At 40.3% G+C, this 23,895-nt stretch overlaps 2 protein-coding genes across 3 annotated transcripts in view; one reads left to right on the top strand and one right to left on the bottom strand.

The window, feature by feature from the left end:
* Nucleotides 1–6,059, bottom strand: part of tango6 (transport and golgi organization 6 homolog (Drosophila)) — a 34,936-nt gene extending 28,877 nt beyond the window's left edge. For both annotated transcript variants that reach the window (XM_023294414.3, XM_055006424.1), the window contains exons 1-3: nt 5,885–6,059; nt 3,447–4,087; nt 789–905 (exon numbers count right to left, since the gene is read on the bottom strand). In XM_023294414.3, the coding sequence (XP_023150182.2) occupies nt 789–905; nt 3,447–4,087; nt 5,885–5,936 (810 nt within the window). In that variant the 5' untranslated portion in view covers nt 5,937–6,059. The remainder of the gene's footprint in view (nt 1–788; nt 906–3,446; nt 4,088–5,884) is intronic.
* An 11,721-nt stretch (nt 6,060–17,780) lies between these two features.
* LOC111585030 (uncharacterized) lies at nt 17,781–23,080 on the top strand. The gene is made up of 8 exons (XM_055006449.1): nt 17,781–17,882; nt 17,991–18,046; nt 18,123–18,535; nt 21,532–21,534; nt 21,692–21,726; nt 21,801–21,854; nt 22,337–22,392; nt 22,470–23,080. The coding sequence occupies exons 1-8, from the start codon at nt 17,878–17,880 to the stop codon at nt 22,934–22,936; spliced, it is 1,089 nt and encodes a 362-aa protein (XP_054862424.1). The 5' UTR covers nt 17,781–17,877; the 3' UTR covers nt 22,937–23,080.
* The last annotated feature ends 815 nt before the right edge of the window (nt 23,081–23,895 follow it).

Here is a 23,895-nt window from a genome sequence, read left to right as displayed (position 1 = left end):
CAAAAATGCCTCAAATGGCTTGAAACTTGTCCAAAATTACTCGGAAACATGTCTAAAATTACAAAAAAATATCCAAAATAACTTTAAACATTTCTCAAATGACTAAGATTTTTTTTTTTTAAATGTCTCAAAATCCGTTCAAAATGACTCAAAATTTGTCCAGAATTATTTAAAACTTGTCCAAAATGACTAAAAACCTCTCCAAATAAGTTTAACAATGTCCTAAAGCACTCAAAACACATATAAATTCAGATTTCTTACATTTGAAACTGTTATTTTTTAATTCATTGTGTATTTAAAAAAAAAAAACAGAATATACACTGTATGTTTCATGGGTAATTTTTTCCAAATAACGAAAAATTATTTAATTTATTCCAGCATTTTTAAACATCAATAAGCTTTATTCCCTTTTTCTAATGTTATTATAAACATTTATTATCAGGTAGATATTTTATAGCTTTCAATAAAAAATGTAAAAATTAAACATGTAGCAGCAAAAATATAAATACTGTAGCACTTTGCAGGAAGTTGTTAGCAGCTATAGGCTGATTTGAAACAGGGATGTTAATGATTAATCGATTAATTGCCATTAACAGCTTAATTGCCGAACAACAAATTAACCACAAAGGCAGAATATGAAGGACTTGCACGTCAGAAAATGTCCTGAGTTTAGTAATTTTGCTATTTAAGTGAGTTCAGCTCAAACAGAAATGATTCCTGAAACATTAAACCTGCAGGAACTTCATATTGGTGTATTTCTCCGATTAAAAGCCGGCTGTGATCTCCACCTGTTTGGGTCCTCCCTGGAGGATGAGCAGCTCCTTGATGATGATCGGCTGGTAGACTTTACCCAGCAGGTTCCTGAGGGCCTCTTTACACAATCGACACTCTTCAGCTGTGAGCGGCTGCAGAGGAAAAGAGGAAAGACAAAACAACTTATTTACAGACATCAAAAATATCACATAACACACAGCTTGGTCTTTACAGGAGATGTTCTGATTTATAATTTAAAGGAAAAGCACCACTTCTTTTAAATCACTTCTTAAAACCCACTTTCACGGACTTGCTTCTATTTGAAGTTTACTTTTAGTATTACTTAGTTTTAGTGTTTTATTCTGTATTATGTCCTGTTTATTTTAGATGTCCTTTCTTGTTTTATTTTAAATTTAGCGGCCTGGTTCTTTGGTGTGATGTCGTCTGTAATTCTTTAACCTTCATGTCGTCCTGCGGGTCAAAATTGACCCGTTTTAAAGTTTGAAAATGTGGGGAAAAAAAATACATTTTCACAGTGAAACTTCTGATGTCCACATTTTCAACATTTCTGGGAAATCTTTGAACAATTTTGGTGGAAAAAAAGAAATGTTAAAAATGTTTCTTAAGAACATTTACACAAAAAAAAAATCAACCAAAATCCAGCAAATTTCGCAGAATTTTGGTTGATTTTTTCTTAAAGAAAATATCAGAAGTTTTACTGATATACAGTGGTATGTGAAAGTTTGGGCACCCCTGATAATTTTCAAGATTTTCCTTTATAAATCACTGGTTGTTCAGATCAGCAATTTCAGTTAAATATATCATATAGCAGATGAACACAGTGATATTTGAGAAGTGAAATGAAGTTTATAGGATTTACAGAAAGTGTGCAATAATTATTTAAACAAAAGTAGGCAGGTGCATAAATTTGGGCACCCCAACAGAGAAATTACATCAATATTTAGTAGATCCTCCTTTTGCAGAAATAACATCCTCTAAATGCTTCCTATAGCTTCCAATGAGGGTCTGGATTCTGGTTGAAGGTATTTTTGACCATTGTTCTTTACAAAACATCTCCAGTTCAGTCAGGTTTGATGGTTTCCGAGCATGGACAGCCCGCTTTAAATCACACCACAGATTTTCAATAATATTCAGGTCTGGGGACTGAGATGGCCATTCCACAACGTTGTACTTGTTGCTCTGCATGAATGCCTTAGTAGAATTTGAGCAGTGTTTAGGGTCGTTATCTTGTTGAAGTGTCCAGCCCCAGGGCAACTTCAACTTTGTCACTGATTCTTGAACATCGTTCGCAAGAATCTGCTGATACTGACTGGAATCCATGCGACCTTCAACTTTAACAAGATTACCAGTACCTGCACTGGCCACACAGCCCCACAGCATGATGGAACCACCACCAAATTTTACTGTGGGTAGCAAGTGTTTGTCTTGGAATGCTGTGTTCTTCATCCTCCATGCATACCACCCCTTGTTATGTCCAAATAGCTCAATTTTAGTGTCATCAGTCCACAGCACCTTATTCCAAAATGAAGCTGGCTTGTCCAAATGTGCTTTAGCATACCTGAAGCGACTCTGTTTGTGGCATGTGCACAGAAAAGGCTTCTTCTGCATAACTCTCCCATACAGCATCCCCTTGTGCAAAATGCACTGAATAGTTGAACGATGCACAGTGACACCATCTGCAGCAAGATCATGTTGTAGGTCTTTGGAGCTGGTCTGTGGGTTGAGTTTGACTGTTCTCACCATCCTTCCCCTCTGCTTATCTGAGATTTTTCTTGGCCTGCCACTCCGGGTCTTAACTAGAACTGTGCTTGTGGTCTTCCATTTCCTCACTATGTTCCTCACAGTGGAAACTGACAGCTGAAATCTCTGAGCTAGCTTTTTGTATCCTTCCCCTAAACCATGATGTTGAACAATCTTTGCTTTCAGGTCATTTGACAGTTGTTTTGAGGCTCCCATGCTGCCACTCTTTAAAGAAGATGCAAAGAGGAGAACAACTTGCAATTGGCCACCTTAAATACCCTTTATCATGATTGGCTTCACCTGTGTATGTAGGTCAAGGGTCAGTGAGCTTACCAAACACATTTTGTGTTCCAATAATTAGTGCTAAAGGTATTCAAATCAATAAAACAACAAGGGTGCCCAAATTTATGCACCTGCCTACTTTTGTTTAAATAATTATTACACACTTTCTGTAAATCCTATAAACTTCATTTCACTTCTCAAATATCACTGTGTTCGTCTGCTATATGATATATTTAACTGAAATTGCTGATCTGAACAACCAGTGATTTATAAAGGAAAATCTTGAAAATTAACAGGGGTGTCCAAACTTTTACATACCACTGCATATGGAATAATTTTCGATATTTTTAGGATTTTTTTGGAAGATTTTTACTCATTTTTTTGAAAATATTTACAAGAATTTTCTTGCCAAATTTGGGGAATTAAAAAAAAATAATAAATAAAACTTTTAAAGGAAATTTTTAAGGAATTATTAGAATTTTCTTCCTGAAGGTTCTGTAAATTTTTAGAAATCTGGGGAAATTTTTTGCAGAATTTTTGTATTTTTTTCAGACAAGGAAACAATATTTTTTGGTGCCCGTAAATGAGGACAACATGAGGGTTAAACAGAAACTGAATGATGATGAATGTTGTATTTAAACGTGACTGACCCTCTGCTCCTCTCGGTGAGGCTGGTAGCCCAGCTGACACAGCGCCGCCATCACGTCCCCCAGATGTCTGGTGAACACCAGCGTGGCGAGAGTGGACAGCTCAGCCAGCTGCAGCAGGACGTTAGTGGTGGTGAGAAGACGGCGTCCCCCTGCAGGCTCCGCCCCCCCACGGACCAGTTTCTCCACCAAGGCTCCAAACGTGGACCTGCGGCCCAGAGGGACGCCCACACCTGGGGCCAGGTAGGGGCAGACACCCAGAGATACAACGAATTGTAGAGCAGCTGCCAGCGTCTTCTGCTGGGCGACGCTGAGGACGTCGGGGGGTAAAGGTGGAGCCAGCTCAGGTGTGCGGCGTCTGGCTGCAGGAGGAGGCGGAGTCTGCTGGAAACGCTCCAGTTCTTCAGAGAGGTGTCGGGTCAGAGCGAGCAGCAGCAGCAGACACTCCTGGACGAAGCTCCAGGTGACGTCCTCCGTGTTGCTGCAGAACCAGCCGGCCTCAACCTTCACCTCCTCCCGAAGCCTCCTCACCTCCTCCAGGCTGCTCTCCGTCTGGAGACGCTGCAGCAGAAGAGTCCTGTTGGCCTCCAGAGCCGCCAGAAGAACCTGCTGCTGAGACGACTGAGCATCGGGTCCAGACGCCTCTACAGACAGAAACACAGAACATCACACTGTAGGAGGAGCTTAAACAACTCTGGAGAGGTTTGGATGAAGCCTCTGCTTCAAACTGTACATTCAAGATCTATAGTTTCCATTTGTGCGCAAACTGACAGTCTAGATACACAGGAATTCTTGTGCAGGGCTCTCTTGGTGTCGTGTAAAAAATAGAATAAGATAAACACCAATCAGAATAGGAGAACAAAACAAAACCCACTACACGAATGATAACAGATCAAATACAAAAATATGATAAATAAATGTGAATGATTCAAGGAATTAATAATGAAATAACTACTGATTGTCCTGGATAATTCAGTGACAAACATGTTACAAATGTTCCTCTTGTATTTATTAAATAGAAACTGAATAAATAACATATTTATATATGATTTACTCAAACTGTCCAACAGTAAAGGTACTCAGGAACAATAACGGAGAACAAACTAAACATTTAACTCAAACATGGAGGTTGTTTGTGGCTCAGCAGTGCAGGTTCAATGTTGACACCTCATTCATGAAAATGTTTAATTAAATCTGTTTTAACATTTTCCTTTTGTCTGCTGGTTTGGGTCACTTATCCTCAAAAAGTACTAAAACTGGACTGAAATTGGAAATCTCTGTATATTACAGAGATGGAGAATAAAAAAGGCCCAGTCATCATCCTTGTATCTGGTCACAGAGACATGGTTTCATTGTATTTCTATATGTTTATTGTCTATTGTGTGGTTTTAAAGTGTGGTATAATAATCTGCCACTGTGTTATTTTGTTCACTATAGGACAAATTGCTCCTCAGGAATAATAAAGATGACCTTTTTTTTTTTTATCTTTTAACTGTCACTATTTGGAATCAAGATGTTTCATTTGTCAATATCTGCAAACAGACAGTCTAGACACACAGGAATTCTTGTGCAGGGCTCTCTAAACAAAAAAATAAAGAATAAAATAAACATTTTTCAACATAAGTACAAAAATTTCCAAAACAAAACACTCTAAGAGCAATAAAACATAAAATATAAAAACATGATGAATGAATCTGAATGCTACATGTAATTAGTTATCAAACACTGTCAGATTTCCTCATTACATAGGAAATTGGAAATAATAAAGACGTGACTGTGTTTCTGAAAGTGCAACAAATCAGCTCACAGCTTTCAACCTTTTCATCCAGATTATTGAGACTTTTTAAAGGATTCTTCTAATGCTTTTCGGCCAACTAATGACACTGACATGAACTTTTATTTATCCAATTAATTGGAAAGCTCGAAAGAAAAAAGGGTCTAAACACTGCCTAAAAACCCACGTCTAAATCCGTACAAGACATCAATTGATTTATGACAGAAAAACTCACCTGTACTTAAATAACATGCAGGCACAAGAAATGTAAAACCTATAATGTCTTTTTGATCTCATCATTTAAACCATATGGGATGAGGTGCTGATAAAGACGACACCAGATGTGGGCTACATTATCCCAGCTAAATCAAAGCCTGTTTAAAACAAACGTGCAGATTTCCAAATCAATTATTCCATCAATAAAAACGCAAATTAAGAGTAATTTCATTGCTTTTTCACATCTAGTCCACATCAGACCAGGTTTACATCAAACTCCGCCACACAGAGGCTTGTCAAGTCTGGACTAGATCATCAGAGGAAGCTTAAAGACTTTTTAAAGCATAGTTTCATATCTGTGATCAATTTAACTTTAGAACCATGTCTCAACATTCTCACATTTTCCTGTTAAAGTTAGCTTCTTGGGTTAGCTTCTGTCAGTTAAACTTACCGTTCACGGGTCTGGTGAGGATATTTAAGGCCGACAGTATAGCGGAGGTCATTTCGATGCAACACTGACTGCTAACGATGCATTACAAGTCGAAAAATGATTTTCAGAATGAGCGTTTACTCTAAAATCTGACCAGTTGGTCATCCGCATCAGGTTTCACGATGCTAAAGCTAAAAACAACTCAAAATGGCGCCTAAATTAAACGTCATCACGCAGCCTCCTTGCGGTGATGGGATTGGCTGACGCTGCGCTACGTTCAAAAAAACACTGAAAAAGTCGGAATTTTCACAAAATCAGACAAAGTACTTGGATTTACCTCAGAATAAACACATTTTTACAACGTAACGTGGATTTAATCAAGTAAAGGTACTAATTCTACAGTTTAAGCTACAAATAAAATTGCTGGACCCGAAATTATACTTCAGTAAAAGTAGAGAAATGTTTAAATCAGCATGTACCTAAAGTGTCCAAAGTAGAAATACTTCTTATGCAATTGAATGATATTAAGCGAGGAATTAGACAGGATGCATTAGTGTGTGTGCAGCATTTTACGGTGGCTGCAGAAGTATTTTTTAATTTAAAAAAAAAAAAAATGCAATTTTGCTCTTATAATTGGAGTGTTAATGTTAAACAGCATCAGGATTTTATAACTGGCCACACAGTGGCGTAATTGCTTTCATTGTTTACTTACAAGCACAGAAGCTTCACATAAGTTCTATAGCATTTGTAGTTTGAAGCACTTCTCCACTAGAAAAAAAGACATCCTTTGTTTCATCAGACGCAAGCAGGATAAGTAAAGTCCCATCAAAACATATAGACCTTGGAATAAATACCTGCATGACTGCTGCAACCAAAAGCATCAACAAGGAGCAGCTGGCTTCAGGTTTTATGTAAATGATCACAGATAGTACAGCAGCTTCCATTTTGAATTTCTCCATGTTGGTGGTTTAAGGACCTTTTGCATTTTTTTCCATAAAAAGTTAAATGACAAATAAGCTCTTGACCTGTAGTCCAGCATTTGAACGCAGCCAGAATTTGCAGTGGTAATCGAGTCAAATACAAGCAAAACCCATGTTACCTATGAAAAAATGATGTGCAACCACTTTATATCTGTGATTCATTAATTACATTTAGTCAATTCTGGGGGCAAGAAAATGCTCTGAGGTTAATGACAACTATTTTAGCTTTACATAGAGAAAAATTTAAAAAAAAAAAAGCTTTGAGGAATGAGGTTGCTGGATGAAGCTCAGTTTTCCAATAGTTTAGAATTCGCAACATCTTCTGGGGGCTCATCCTGGATCGCAAACCTCTTACTGCCATTTTAATCAGAAGAACAAACTGACCTTAGACGCCCAATGTAATGGGAGCATTTTATCTGGAAACCCAAGTTTGGTCTCCTCCAGGGGACTGAAGGAAGTCAGATTTAACAGTAATATATACTAATATGCACATATAAAGCCATATTCATATGAAGTTCACTAGAAAAACCTCCAAGAATGAACAGAAGATCATGTAAGGTGGTTTATTGGTCATTAAGAGAATCAACAGAGTTCTCTGAACACAAGACCTGCAGAAGCAAACACAAAAGATTAAAATCAGTTTACCAACAGAAGACCATGATGATGCTGAACGAACTGATCCTCACCACAGAGATGTTTAGAAGCTGCCTTTGATTGGAGTTTTAGAGTCTCCATGGTATTTAAATATCGGCACCGGGGGGAAGAGCGGCTCCGTCGGGGTGTAGCGGGTCTGAGCGAACATGGCTCGTCCTCGCTGGTAGCGTGACCGAGAGCTGAAGGCGTAAACTTTATCCAGGTCGGACGTGTCGCTGAAGAACGGCTCATCGCCATCGTCTGTAGGATCTCCAGTAGAAACCTGGGAGCCCTGAGATCCGCCTACCTGTCCAGTGTGGAACCAGTCGCCGCCAACATAACCTGCAGCACCAGCGGACTGGTCAGAGGCCTGGTCAGAACCCCCAGTTCCCGGGTACCACGAAGGTCTGTACGGCGACCAAACAGGATCGGTGCTTGGTCCAGTATCTGAGGAGAAACATGGTTAGAAGCATCCAGTTTTCCAGAGCTGGAGCTCCTTATATTGGTTTAAATGGTGTTTTACCTTTAACAGGCAGGCAGCTGATGCTGCCAATCAGCAAACATGAAATCCACAACACCCTGGAATCAAACAACATTTTAATTTTTATTCTTTTTAGGCAAAGTCTAGGAACATTTAGGACTTTCCTCACCTCATTCTTGCAGAATTAAATGGGTAAATTGTAGAGTTACGGACAGAAGGTTTGTAACTTCTCCCCAACAGACTGCAAATTCAAACAACACACAAAGTTTAAATCGCTGATCGGGGGTAACATTAAAGCTCAAACAAACTGCAGGTCTTACCTTATAACAGCTGCAGCTCCTCTGTGGTGCCTCCAACTTGCAGCAGCTGCTCTTAAATGAACAAAAGCTGATTGATGAGCAGGAAACAGCTGCTGATGGAGGACACCTGTGAGCTTCACTGATGGAAGAAGAAGAAGAATCCTCCAGAAGCTTCAGCTGTTCTTACAGGTGAATTTAGGTTATACCTGCACATGAAACAATCACCTTTTTCCTGTCAAGCTTTATTTTAACTGATGTGTTTATATTTCTGCTGTGAGTTGGGATTAATAAAGCTATTATTGTTTGTACTTTTTTTATTGATAAGGTTGCCAATACTCAATATCTTTGATCTCCTCAAAAGACCCAGCAGGCCCAAGTGGTTCGAGGCTCAACAACAAAAAGACACAAAACACCCATAAAGAGACACAAAGTTAGCAAAAAATAGGCATAGAACATCCACAAGGCCACAAAACAACCATAAACAAACAGAATGACCAAAAGGGACCAAAAAAAGACCCAAAAAAGAGACAAAGCAATCTCCCAGAGACAAAAAACTAAATGATCAGACACAAACTGACTAAAATTAGACACAAGATGACTTTAAAGAGAAACAAAATGACCACAAGGAGACACAAAACAACCTCAAAGAGATGCAAAATTACCACAAGGAGACATAAAATGACCAAAATGAAAAACAAAACGATCACAGAGACATAGACTGACTACAATTAGACACGAGATGACTGTAAAGAGAAACAAAATGACCACACGGAGACACAAACTGACTACAAAGAGACATAAATTGACCATAAGGAGACACAAAATGACCAAAATGAAAAACAAAACGATCACAGAGACACAAACTGACTACAAGGCAACACAAGATGACTGTAAAGAGAAACAAAATGACTACAAGGAGACACAAACTCACCACAAAACAGACATAAAATGACCATAAAGAGACACAAAATGACCACAAGGAGACACAAAATGATCACAAAGAGATGCAAAATAAGCACGAAGAGACACAAAATGACCAAAAAAGAGGCACAATGCTCTATTGATTACATTTATTTTGTCTTTCATGCTGTTCTATTCCTGTTGTGGGCTAATAAAGTCACTGTGTTATCTGAAAAAGATGACAGGGGTTTTTTTTGCTGGCTGGCACTATTAGCTATGAAGCTAAACCAAAAAAAAAAGGCTATCTAGGTCTCATTTACAAGCCATTAGCCAGAGCTACATGAGGGGAACAGACTGGAGCTAACATGACTGTTTCATAAGTTTGAAAGTAGCTAACATGCTAACTAGCTTTTCATTTGCTGAGTAGTACTTTAAGGTTAACAAGGTCGAACTCACTAGCTGCTAGGTATAGCTACAGTAGATGAAGGGCTCAGACTAGAGCTAGCTTCACTCTGTGCATACGCTGCTAGTTAGTATGTCTGAAACTAGCTCACAATCTAAGTAGCTTTTATTTCCTAGCAGCACCACCAGATAGTAAGATAGACACCAGCTTTAGTGCTAACATGGTTTAGCTTAAAAGCTACTAGCTAGAACTACATGAGAGACTAACTTTACTCCGTTCATAAGCTGCTAGTTAATAAGTTTGAAAACAGTCAACTCACTAGCTAGTATGACTTTCAAGTAAATTAGAAGCTACCTGGCTTGTTTGGCACTTTTGAATCAACTAAGAATGTTTTGCACCTCAAAAATACACGGCTCAGTAGCTAATCTTTCTTTCCATTTATTTTAACAAGGTCACATATACTACCTGCCTAGTCAGCTAACTAGCTCTTTTTGCTAGCTCGCACGAGTAGTTATTAAACTAAAAAATAAACAACAGGCTATCTAGGCCTTACTTACTAGCTACTAGCCAGAGCTACATGAGGAGCACAGACTGGGGCTAACTTCACTCTGTCAATAAGCTGCTAGCGAATATGTTTGAATCCAGCAACGTGCTAGCTAGTTCTTGTTTGTAAGCTTGTGAGTAGAACACAGCTTAAATGCTAACTACCTACTAGCTATTAGACAGAGCTACAGTAGATGAGGGGCACAGCTTGGGGCTAATTTTACTCTGTTCATTTGCTGCTAGTTAGCATATCTGACACTAGCATCATAACTAGCTCTTATTTACTAGCTAGCACTACCAGGTAGTAACTTAAAAACTAGCTAGCTTAACTTACAAGCCCCAACTTAGAGCTACATGAGGGGCAAACTTCTGTTTATAAACTGAGTTAATAGATTTGAAACTATGCAACTCACTAGTACTAATTAGCTGACATTTTTCAATCAATATTTTTTGCACTTCATGAACACTTCAGCAACTAATCTTTGTCACACATTTTATCAAGGCTGCCATCTGCCTGTCTAGACTCATGAGTGCCATTTACTAGTTCTACCATGAGCAGCTAGCTGGTTAATTTAGAGTTCCTACAAATGTGTTAGTCTGAAGATGTTCAGACCTGAAGTTACTATGAAGCACAGTTGCAGGATCAAGTTAACATTAGCTGGTTGGCAGGCCTAAGATGAGTTTTGGCCTTTGTGTATTTGACAGTAGCCCCACAACCTGGCTCACATGATCTTGCATTGGCCTCACCAAGCAGTTTATGGATTGGCTTCTCACCATAACAGTTGAGGCAGATGGCTGCGTCAGTGAAGTTTGGGTTCTTTCCAGTCAAATTTGGAATGGCCTTCACCTTACCAAGTGCTGATGGCATGTTCGAAGTACATTACATAAGCAAACAGGTTTCAAAGCATACAAGCTGGGGAAAAACTTTGACCTCAGGTTTTTAAAAAAAAAAAAAAAAAAAAAAGCAGCAGAAATAATCTCAAACACGCAGGCTGTAATGTGAAGCAGGCCCAACAGAGATGTTTAGATCCAGTTCTTCTCCCTAAATCACTACCGGGACCTTCAGAGACAAGATGCAGCTTTTAAATGCTTGAAGACTAAAGCTAATAGTCATGCAATGCTGCCTGTAAGAAGCCTTCATTTAGCACAGCTGTCAGACATGTTCAGGATCAAGTGATGAAGACTGAGACAAAGGCTAGTTCTGAAAATCATTTATTAAATCTTGTACAGTTAGAAGCAGCAGTAGAACTTCTAGAACATGGAGACCTGCAACAGTCAGGTGGCAGCAAATCCATAGAACAATTCATGAGCTCAGAGCCCCACCTCCAACATGTTCAGTAGGCTTTGACTTGAACTTGGTCACCCTTTGGAGGAAGGTAGCCCTGTGGAGGCAGGTAGCCTGGGTAGCTGAACACTGGACTGTACAGAGAGTCAGTGGGGACGTAGCGGGTCTGAGAGAAATGGGCTCTTCCTCTCCTGTAGCGGGACCGAGAGTGGAAGTTGTAGACTGGATCCAGATCGGACACATCAGTGAAGAAGGGCCCATCAGGGGTCTGGTCAGAGGTCTGGTCAGTGCTCTGGTAGCTGTAGACGCCTGGATAACCGCCATAGACGCCTGGATAGCCGCCATAGACATACTTGAGCTGCTGGTCGGGTTTGGTGGTTGTAGTGGGGACGGTCGGGTCAGGACTTGTTGGTCCGCTGACCCAGGGTCCCGGATAATAACCTCTGGGGTTTGGTTCTCTGCCTGCTGCTAGTCCAGAATCTGAGGAGAAACAGGTTAGTAAGGAGACAGCTGAGAGCTTCAGAATAGCTCAATGAGCTTCATTAGCATCCACTGACCTTGTACAGGCAGACAGGTGATGCTTCCAACCAGCAGACAGGAAATCCACAACAGCCTGAAGACACACCAGAACATTTCAGAGCAAATCCAGTTTACAGAGATTAAATCTGGCAGCAAGGGTGCCAGAAAGTGAAATAATGCAACATCGCAAATAGTAATAGTTCCCTTGTACAGTTACTAGACAAATATAGATCTAGACACTTACTAAAGTTCTGACCCTTTTCAATATGGTCAACATGTAAATTACCTGATTGTACCAATGGTCTATACATTTAAACTGAAGATGAACTGTTAAACCATTTTCCAGGAACCCATTTTTGAAACAATGCTGTAATTGAAATATACTTAAGAGTTAAAACTATAATGCAGACTTGATAAACATTTACAGTTCCAGCACATTTGTGTCATAAAGTTACATTATCTGGAGTTCAACAAAACATAAAAACTCTTTATAAAACAAAAACAAAAAAAAAAACAAAAAAACAAGCCATTTAAAATTAAAACAGCATTTAGTCTCTTCAGATTCTGATCTCAGCCTCCTGCTTCAGTGACTCACCTCATTGTGATTGTGAGTAGATCTAAAGCCGAGCCGTGACCTGCCTCCAACGTGCTGCAGACACACAAAAACACACTAAGTTGAGCTGCAGACACAAAGAAGACAATGAGAGCAGATCCAGTCATTACCTTCTAGCAGAGCTGCAACTTCGTCCCAACAGGAGCTGATCTATGGAGCTTCAACCTGCAGCAGCTGCTTTATATGAAGCTCAGGGCAGAAGCAGCTGATTGGAGCTGATTGATCAGAGACAGCAGCTGATCATCAGTGAAGCTCAGCTGCACATCGTTGAAGCAATAAAACATCAACAGTCCCTTCAGACTCTGATTTCCATGTTTGTGTTTCAGCAGAGGAATGTTTTCAGACTCATTTCTTCATCAGTGTTGGACTGTAGGAGGATTTTCCAGTTGAGATCTTTTTTTTTTTTTTAATGTATCTTCCAGCAGGTGAGACTGATCTCAGAGCTTCAACAATGTGCAGCTGAGCTTCATTGACGATCAGCTGCTGTCTCTGATCAATCAGCTCCAATCAGCTGCTTCTGCTCTGAGCTTCATATAAAGCAGCTGCTGCAGGTTGAAGCTCCCCAGATCAGCTCCTGTTGGGACGAAGTTGCAGCTCTGCTAGAAGGTAACGGCTGGCTCTGCTTTCATTGTCTTCTTTGTGTCTGCAGTTTAACTTTGTGTGTTTTTGTGCGTCTGCAGCGTGTCAGAGGCAGGTCACGGGTCAGCTTTAGATCTACTCACAATCACAATGAGGTGAGTCACTGAAGCAGGAGGCTGAGATCAGAATCTGTGGAGTCTAAACACTGTTTTAATTTTGAATGGCTTGTTGTTTTTAGAGTTTTTGTGTTTTGTTGAACTCCACATAGGTAGAAAGGTTGGAAAATTAGTTTTAACTTTAAGATGCAAATGTGCTGGAACTGTAAATATTTATCAAATCTATGTTATAGTTTTGACTTTCAAGTATATTTCAATCACCGCAATGTTTCAAAAATGGATTCTTGGAAAATGGTTTAACAATTAAAATCTTCAGTTTAAGTGTATAGACCATTGGTACAATCTCATAATTTACATATTGACCGTACTAAAAAGGGTCAGAACTTTAGTAAATGTCCAGATCTATATTTGTCTAGTAACTGTACAAGGGAACTATTACTATTTGGGATGTTGCATTATTTCAATTTCTGGCACCCTTGCTGCCAGACTTAATCTCTGTAAACTGAATTTGCTCTGAAATGTTCTGGTGTGTCTTCAGGCTGTTGTGGATTTCCTGTCTGCTGGTTGGAAGCATCACCTGTCTGCCTGTACAAGGTCAGTGGATGCTAATGAAGCTCACTGAGCTGTTCTGAAGCTCTCAGCTGTCTCCTACTAACCTGTTTCTCCTCAGATTCTGGACTAGCAGCAGGCAGAGAACCAAACCCCAGAGGTTATTATCCGGGACCCTGGGTCAGCGGACCAACAAGTCCTGACCCGACCGTTCCCTCTACAACCACCAAACCCGACCAGCAGGTCAAATATGTCTATGGCGGCTATCCAGGCGTCTATGGCGGTTATCCAGGCGTCTATGGCGGTTATCCAGGCGTCTACAGCTACCAGAGCACTGACCAGACCTCTGACCAGACCCCTGATGGGCCCTTCTTCACTGACGTGTCCGATCTGGATCCAGTCTACAACTTCCACTCTCGGTCCCGCTACAGGAGAGGAAGAGCCCATTTCTCTCAGACCCGCTACGTCCCCACTGACTCTCTGTACAGTCCAGTGTTCAGCTACCCAGGCTACCTGCCTCCACAGGGCTACCTTCCTCCAAAGGGTGACCAAGTTCCAGTCAAAGCCTACTGAACATGTTTGAGGTGAGGCTCTGAGTTCTCAGCATCTGCTCTGTGGATCTGCTGCCAGCTGACTAACTGTTTGTGTTGCAGGTCTCATGTTCCAGAAGTTCTGCTGCTTCGAACTGTACAAGATCAAGACCTGCACAAGATTTAATAAATGGATTTTGAGAACCAGTTTGTCTCAGTTTTTATTACTTTATCCTGAAACTATCCAACAGCTTTGATAAATGAAGGTTTCCAGCAGGCAGTTTTGCTGAAGCTATTAGCTTTCACTTTCAAGGTGACCTTGTATTATGGTTCTAGTTTTCTGTAAGAAATTAAGATGTTAAACCTGAGTGCACCGTTTTAACAGCTTGAACACTTAAAACATTTTTGCCTAGCATGAATTCTCAACATCTTACTGGACTTTATATAAGGAAACCCCTTCCAATTTAGTGTTTTTTGATACCATTTGAACAAGCACTTGGTTTTGGTGGGAGGGACTCAAAAACAACTTGACAGAACCAGGCTCAGGGAGTGCAGCCTCAACTAGTTAGGGTGAGGCTAACATACACTCCATAAACACTTTGGAGCTTGAGGCCAGTGGCTGCAGGTCAAGTTACCCATTTTGTGGTGCTATAGTCAAATGTAAAAGTCTAACATGATAAAGACATCTCAGGCTCATTGACTGCCAACCAGTTAGCTAATGTTAGTTTGATCCTCTTGTGTTTCATGTTCAAGTCTGGACATCTTCAGACTAACATGGCAGTAGAAACTCTAAATTAACCAGCTAGCTGCTGGTGAACAGCTCAGGAATAAGCCCAGTTGGCAGGCTAGACCGAGCATTATGTAACCTTGTTAGAATAAATGCAAAAGATTAGTTTCTGAACAGTGTGTTTGAGGTGGGGGGAGAAGTGAAGCATTGTCACCTAGTTTCTAATTAAAGCAAGTTTTGCTATCTAGTGAGTTGGCTAGTTTCAAACCTAACAAGCATCAATTGACCAGAGTAAAGTTAGCCCCTCATGTAGGTCTAATTAGGCACTTGTAAGTAAAACCACATTAATGCTAAAGCTAACGTCTAACCTACTAGTTTATAGTACTAGCTGTCAAATAAGAACTCATTGGCATGCTAGCTGGTTTCAATTTCACAAACAGCCTATTAATGGAGTGAACTTAGTTCCAATTTGTGCCTCTCGTGTAGCTCTGGCTAGTAGTTATTAAATAAGGCCTATAGCTAACTATATTTATAGCTAATAATGTTACTTAGCAAAACAAGTTAGTGAGCTTAACTTTCAAACTTAAGTAGCAGTTTACGAGCTGTAGCTAGTAAGCGCAGTTACTACTTACTACTAGGTGATAGCGCATATGTCTGCACTTGTAAGCTAGTTAGTACTAAACTAGCTCTTGTTAGCTTGTTTCTAACCAATTAGCTAACTGGCTAAAGAGTGCTGACATTACTCAGACTGCTAAGAGAACCTGGAATCATGTCACAGATATTTCTCACAGCAGGAGAAGCTGTTAAACTCATTTCATTGTGGACTCAGTTCTATTAGCATCGCAGTATTTCTGTTCTGCTTCCGGAAACTCTGGGAACTGCAAGTAAACCTGCAGTCTGAGAGCAAAGGGTTTTGTTTGGATGATGTTGTACAATAAAGTTTTTAGATTAAATGGAATTTGGTCATTAAGAAATGAATCTGTGAGGCACAGGATTTTAAACTCTATCCTGGATTTCACAGGGAGCCAATGAAGAGAAGCTAACACTGGCATAAGATGATCTAAATATGATATTACGCAGGTGAAAGAAGGCCGACCCACAGACTTGTTTTATGTGTGAGACCTTCTTTGATTAGTTTTGGTCATTTTAGGTCTCTGTAGTTGGCTTGTGTTTCCATGGTCATTTTGCATGTGTTTGGGGTTGTTTTGTGTGTGTAATTTTGATCATTTTGTGTGTATTTCTGGTCATTTGGTGACTCTTTGTGGTCTTTTTATGTCTTTTTGTGATCAGTTTGTGTCTCTTTCTAACCATTTGATGAACTTTCTAACAAGAAATGTTCATGATCACTTATGAGGGGATCAAAGATATTGAGTATAGACAGCCTTATCAATAAAAAAGAGCAGAGAACATTTAATAACAGAAGAGGAAGGAGAACAAAACACTACACTGAGTGACTGTTGATTACAATAACTTTTTTTTAGCTGAACTCGCAACAGGAGCACAAATACAGCATAAAAGGTAAAACTAAGTAAAATCAATAAAAGTCTGTCTCTTTTTAATCATTTCATGTCTCTTTGTTAGATTTTTATATTGTCTTTTTGTGTTTGTTTTGTGTCTTTTTGTGATAATTTTGTGTCATTTTGTTGTTTTGCATCTGTTTGTGGTCATTTTGTGACTATTTTTGGCCATTTTATGTCTCTTTGTGTCTCTTTTAAGTTATTTTCACTGACATTATATCCCATCTCTTTGTAGCGACTTTACATGTCTTTCTGGAAGTTTCTTCTTTTGCATGCATACTTTTTGTGGTCATTTTGTGTTCTTGTGTTGTGATCCTGCAGGTCTTTCTAACATTTTCTTACATCCTTTGTAGTTTTGTGTCTTTTTGTCATCCTTTTATTAAATCTCCATGACATTAAAACTTCAATAGTCCCTTCAGACTCTGATTTTTATATATTTGTGTCTCAGCAGATGAATGTTTTCAGACTCATTTCTTCATCAGTGTTGGACTGTAGGAGGATTTTGCAGTTTAGTCTTTGTTGTGTATCTTCCAGCAGATGAGTCTCAGCCCTTGTCCACACGTAGCCGGGTATCTCACAAAACGAAGATATTTTTCTACGATTCGGCCTATCATCCACACGAAAACGCAGATTTACGTCATCAAAAACGATTCTTTTTAAAAACTCCGACCAAAGTGAAGATTTGCGAATTCTCCGTTTTATGCGTCTGCATGTGGACATCAGTAACCGGGGTTTTGCGTTTCGAAACGTCACCGCCTGCGACAAAATATGTTCTTACGTCACATATGCGACCTGTGTTTACATTGGGTAACAGTATGGATGCTCTCACAAGGTTTTGGCCGCTGTTTCTTGTACAGGCGCTTTTTACTTGCTTGTTTTTACAAGCCCAGATACTGCTCTACATTCAACAACACAGGCGAAGGATGACGTTAAGGACGGTTATTCTCCACCACCTTGCTAGGATTTGGGGAACTACTGCCACCTAAAAGTCCGGCATGCTTATGAATGTGCTTAAAAACGCACTTATGCGGTTAGGTGTGGATGAAGTTTTTTTCTAAAAACGAGGTGGTGTGTACGTAAGTTTTTTTCTAGACGGAGGGGGCAGGATATTCGGTTTTACAAAAACCCGGCTATGTGTGGACAAGGCCTCAGAGTTTCAACAATCTGCAGCTGAGTTTCATTGACGATGAGCTGCTGTCTCCGATCAATCAGCTCCAATCAGCTGCTTCTGCTCTGAGCTTCATATAAAGCAGCTGCTGCAGGTTGAAGCTCCACAGATCAGCTCCTGTTGGGACGAGGGGGCAAGTCACGGGTTGGCTTTAGATTTGCTTATTATCACAATGAGGTGAGTGAACATTTAAACAACATGAAGCTACAGGACACTTTACTATTTTACAGATTTGAATCTCTTTAAATTGAATTGCTGCTTTGAAATGTTCTGTTGTGTCTTCAGGCTGTTGTGGATTTCTTGTCTGCTGGTTGGAAGCATCACCTGTCTGCCTGTACAAGGTCAGTGGATGCTAATGAAGCTCATTGAGCTGCTCTGAAGCTCTCAGCTGCTTCCTACTAACCTGTTTCTCCTCAGATTCTGGAGCAGCAGGAGAAGAACTAAACCCCAGAGGTTATTATCCGGGACCCTGGGTCAGAGGACCAGCAAGTCCTGACCCGACCGTCCCCTCTGGACCCTCCAAGCCCGACCAGCAGGTCAAGTATGTCTATGGTGGCTATCCAGGTGTCTATGGTGGTTATCCGGGTTCCTACAGCTACCAGAGCACTGACCAGACCTCTGACCAGACCCCTGATGGGCCCTTCTTCACTGATGTGTCCGATCTGGATCCAGTCTACAACTTCCACTCTCGGTCCCGCTACAGGAGAGGAAGAGCCCATTTCTCTCAGACCCGCTACGTCCCCACAGACTCTCTGTACAGTCCAGTGTTCAGCTACCCAGGCTACCTGCCTCCGAAAGGCTACCTGCCTCCAAAGGGTGATCAAGTTCCAGTTAAAGCCTACTGAACATGTTGGAGGTGGGTCTCTGAGCTCTCAGGATCTGCTCTGTGGATCTGCTGCCAGCTGACTAACTCTTTGTGTTGCAGGTCTCATGTTCCAGAAGTTCTTCTGCTGCTTCTAACTGTACAAGATTTAATAAATGATTTTCAGAACCAGTTTCTGTCAGTCTTCGTCACTTTATCGTGAGAATATTCAAGAGCTGTAATAAATGAAGGTTTCCTGTAGACAGCTTTGCTAAAACCATTAGCTTTAGCCTTCAGGCATTTCGAGGTGACCATCTTGTTTCTGAATGTTCCAGTTTGCTGTAAGAACCTGATGTAATGCTAAACCTGAGTCCCAAGTTTTTATAGATTAAACACTTTAAAACCTATTTGATTGCATAGGACAAACTTCAAACTGTCTTGCAGAACTTCATACAGTAAAGTGAACACCGTCCAAAAACTGGAAATATTTAGGTTCACTTTAAGCAAGCACTAGGTCATAAGGACCAACCTGACAGAACTAGGTTCAGGGGATAGCAGCCATCTGCCTTGACTGGTTAGGGTGAGGATAATGAACGCAATCCGTAATAAACGTTTTGGCGCTTGAGGCCAGTGACTGCAGATTCTGTTTTGTGGGGCAATACTAAAATACAGAAGCCAAATACATCATCGAAACTCATCTTGGACCCACCAACTTCTAGCTAGTGATAACTTGATCCTGTTGGCTGTGCATAACTTCAGATCCAACGGACATCTTCAGACTAATATTGTTGTGGAAGATCCAAGTCAACCAGCTAGCTGTTAGCCATACTATAAATGTAAAGATTAGTTGCAGAGCAGTGTGTCTGAGGTGTAAAATCTTGCTTGTCAGCTAGTGTCTAATTTACTAGCAAGTCATGCTAGATAATGAGTTGGCTAGTTTCAAACCAGTCTAACACCATGTGACCAACTAAAGTTAACCCCACATGAAGCTCTAGCTAAGCACTTGTAAGTCAAACTAAGTTTGTGCTAAAGCTAGTTTCTAATGTACTAGGTGTCAAATAAGAACCGATGAGTGTGTTAGCTGGTTTCAGTCTTGCTAACAGCTGATAAATTGAGCTTAGCTCCATTTGTGCTTCTCATGTAGCTCTGGCTAGTCTTAAATAAGGCCTATTAGCTAACTATCTTAATAGCTAACAGAGCTAGTGAGCTTAACTTTCACACTTAAGTAGCAGCTTATGAACAATAGCTAGTAAGCTCAGTTAGTACTTATTACTATATGACAGCACATATGTCTGCATATGTAAGCTTGTTTCTAACCAATTAGCTAACTGGCTAAAGAGTGCTGACCTTACTCAGACTGCTAAGAGAACCTGGAATCATGTAACAGATATTTCTCACAGCAGGAGAAGCTGTTATACTCATTTCATTAAGGACTCAGCTCTATTAGCGTCGCAGTATTTCTATTCTGCTTATGGAAACTCTGGGAACCGCAAGTAAACCTGCAGTCTGAGAGCAAAGGGTTCTGTAGGCACTAAAGGTCTTGAAGATAAGACGGAGTTTGGTCATTGAGAATTTTAAATCTGAGAAGCAGGATTATAAAACTCTGTCCTTGATTTCACAGGTAGCCAGTGAAGAGAAGCTAATGCAGGAGAAATATGATCTAAATATATTATGCAGGTGAAAGAAGGCCGACCTACAGACTAACTTCATGTGTGAGGCCTTCTTTGATTAGTTTGAAAATCAGTTAAGAATTTCTGTCTGGTTTTGGTCATTTGTCTCTCCTTGTAGTCGACTTGTGTTTCCATGGTTGTTTTGCAACTCTTTGGGGTTGTGTTGTGTGTGTGATTTTGGTCATTTTGTGTGTATTTCTGGTCATTTGGTAAATCTTTCTAATCCTTTGATGAATTTTCTAACAAGCAATGCTGTTTACAACTACAAATGTGCACAAAATGCCCACAAAGAGACACATAATATCCACAAAGACACACAAAATCAGAATACAGAGACACAAAATGTTTAAGCGGACACTAAAAACCCCCAAAATACACAAAGAGACCCAAACAGAACAAATCGGTTTAGTATTTTTGTTATTTTGTATATTTTTTTTTTGTTTTGGTCATTTTTAATGACATATCTCATCGCTTTGTAACTTTGCACGTCTTTGCTGTAGTTTCTTATTTGCCTCACTGTGTTTTGTCTCTTTTTGTGGTCAGTTTATGTGTCTGTGTTGTGATGCTGCAGGTCTTTGCAACATTTTCCTTCATCTTTTGAAACTTATGTGCCTTTTTGTCGTCCTTTTATGAAATTTCTATGATATTAATACGTCTCTTTGTGGTTGTTTTCTCTCTGTTAATGGTTGTTTTCTGTCTCTGTGGTTGTTTTTCATCTCATTACACTTGCCTTGGCTTATTTTGTGTACTTTGTTGTTGTTTTGTATGTATGTGGTTGCTGTGTGTAACGTTATGGTGGTTTTGTGTCTGTGGAAATTTATTGTCTGAAGTTATTGTGAACAAACCAATTTTATCTTTAATCTGAATGTTTATGTGGCATAAAGAGACATAAAACAACCACAAAAATACAAAATAACTGCAGACACAAAACCAGAATAATGAGACACCACACAACCACAAAGACACAAAACATAGAAAAATACATACACAAAAAACCAGAAAGAGACACAAAACTAGAAAACAGTGACACAAAATCACCACAGAGATACTCAACCAGCCAGGAAATCTACAAAATTACCCGAAAGAGACACAAATGTTTGAGTGTTTTTGTTGTTTTGTGTCTCTTTTGAATCATTTTCAGTTTTTTGCCTTCTTTTCAATCTCTCTGTGTTTGTTTTATGTCTTTTTGCCATCCTTTTATTAAATCTCCATGACATTAAAACGTCAATAGTTCCTTCAGACTCTGATTTCCATGTTTGTGTTTCAGCAGAGGAATGTTTTCAGACTCATTTCTTCATCAGTGTTGGACTGTAGGAGGATTTTCCAGTTGAGATCTTTGTTGTGTATCTTCTAGCAGGTGAGTTTCACCTCAGACTGATCTCAGAGCTTCAACAATGTGCAGCTGAGCTTCATTGACGATCAGCTGCTGTCTCTGATCAATCAGCTCCAATCAGCTGCTTCTGCTCTGAGCTTCATATAAAGCAGCTGCTGCAGGTTGAAGCTCCATAGATCAGCTCCTGTTGGGACGAAGTTGCAGCTCTGCTAGAAGGTAACGACTGGATCTGCTCTCATTGTCTTCTTTGTGTCTGCAGCTCAACTTAGTGTGTTTTTGTGTGTCTGCAGCACGTTGGAGGCAGGTCACGGGTCGGCTTTAGATCTACTCACAATCACAATGAGGTGAGTCAGTGAAGCAGGAGGCTGAGATCAGAATCTGAAGAGTCTAAACACTGAAACATCATGTAGCTCCATGAAATGACTTTTTTCTGTGCTTTGGTTAAATTACAGTGGAAGAATCTGAAAAAAATTAACAATAACAAAATGCTGGAACTGTAACTATTTATCAAATCTGCATTATAGTTTAATTCTTTACTATATTTCAATCACCACAAAATGTTCTTAAAAATTGATTCCTGGAAAAACAATTAAAATCTTCAGTTTAAATGTATAAACCATTGGCACAAGCTCATAATTTACATGCTGACCACATTAAAAGGGGTCAGAACTTTGGTTAATGTCCAGATCTACATTTCTGTCTCGTAACTGTACAAGGGAACTATTACTATTTGGGATGTTGCATTATTTCACTTTCTGGCACCCTTGCTGCCAGACTTTATCTCTGTAAACTGAATTTGCTCTGAAATGTTCTGGTGTGTCTTCAGGCTGTTGTGGATTTCCTGTCTGCTGGTTGGAAGCATCACCTGTCTGCCTGTACAAGGTCAGTGGATGCTAATGAAGCTCACTGAGCTGTTCTGAAGCTCTCAGCTGTCTCCTTACTAACCTGTTTCTCCTCAGATTCTGGACTAGCAGCAGGCAGAGAACCAAACCCCAGAGGTTATTATCCGGGACCCTGGGTCAGCGGACCAACAAGTCCTGACCCGACCGTCCCCACTACAACCACCAAACCCGACCAGCAGGTCAAGTATGTCTATGGCGGCTATACAGGCTTCTACGGCGGCTATCCGGGTGTCTACACCTACCAGAGCACTGACCAGATCTCTGACCAGACCCCTGATGGGCCCTTCTTCACTGATGTGTCCGGTCTGGATCCAGTCTACAACTTCCACTCTCGGTCCCGCTACAGGAGAGGAAGAGCCCATTTCTCTCAGACCCGCTACGTCCCCACTGACTCTCTGTACAGTCCAGTGTTCAGCTACCCAGGCTACCTGCCTCCACAGGGCTACCTTCCTCCGAAGGGCTACCTGCCTCCGAAAGGCTACCTGCCTCCAAAGGGCGACCAAGTTCCAGTCAAAGCATACTGAACATGTTGGAGGTGGGTCTCTGAGCTCTCAGGATTTGTTCTTTGGATCTGCTACCAGCTGACTGTTTGTGTTGCAGGGCTCCATGTTCCAGAAGTTCTACTGCTGCTTCTAACTGTAAAAGATTTAATAAATTTTTCACAACCAGTTTCTGTCAGTCTTCATCACTTTGTGAATCTCCAACAGCTGTGCTAAATGAAGCCTTCCTGCAAGCAGGGTTGCTAAAACTATTGACGTTAGCCTTCGAGCATTTAAAGGTGACCCTCTTGTCTCTGAAGGTCCAAGTGCTGGTTTAGTGTAAAGACTTGTCTCTAAATGCTAGTCTCAGTTGTGACTGGTTGATGCATTACAGACTGACCTGTTAGTACCATTTGTGCACAAACCTCCGAATCAAAGTTTTACTGGCTCAAATGCTTCAAATCCGTTTGCTGCAGACCAATTTACAATAGGTTGTGAAGATTCTCGTAAATGGAGAAACTCAGCAAGTAGCTCATAAGTTGAACAAAGTTGGCACTGAAGCATGTTTCTAAGTTGTTGTGCAAGGTAGTAAATGGAAAGCAGATTTTTGGCTAGTTTGAGTGAAGCTAATTAACAGTATTTGAACAGAGTGCTCTTCATGTAGGTGAAGTTTAACACTTCAACTGGCTTCCAACTTGCTGTCTGGTAGTGTTGTATAGTTTCAGTCATGCTAACTCGGCATATAAACAAGAGTGGAAATTGGCCCCAATTGGTGTCCCTCATCTACTGTAGCTCTGTCTAAGTTACACCATAGCTATTTTCTACCTTACTTGCTCACAAGAACTAGTTAATCTGTTGGCTACTCTGAAACTCATTAGCAGCTTAAAACAGGAGGTTCTCTCCTGTCTGTGCCCTTCATGAATTTCTGGCTAGTAACTAAAAAGGCCTAGTTAACCATTTTCTAGCTCAGTGGTTCCCAACCTGTTTGGCTTGGAGCCCCCCTA

The sequence above is a fragment of the Amphiprion ocellaris genome, chromosome 3 (assembly GCF_022539595.1).
Source record: "Amphiprion ocellaris isolate individual 3 ecotype Okinawa chromosome 3, ASM2253959v1, whole genome shotgun sequence".
Lineage (NCBI taxonomy): Eukaryota > Metazoa > Chordata > Actinopteri > Pomacentridae > Amphiprion > Amphiprion ocellaris.
This window is presented reverse-complemented; position numbering and strand designations above follow the sequence as displayed.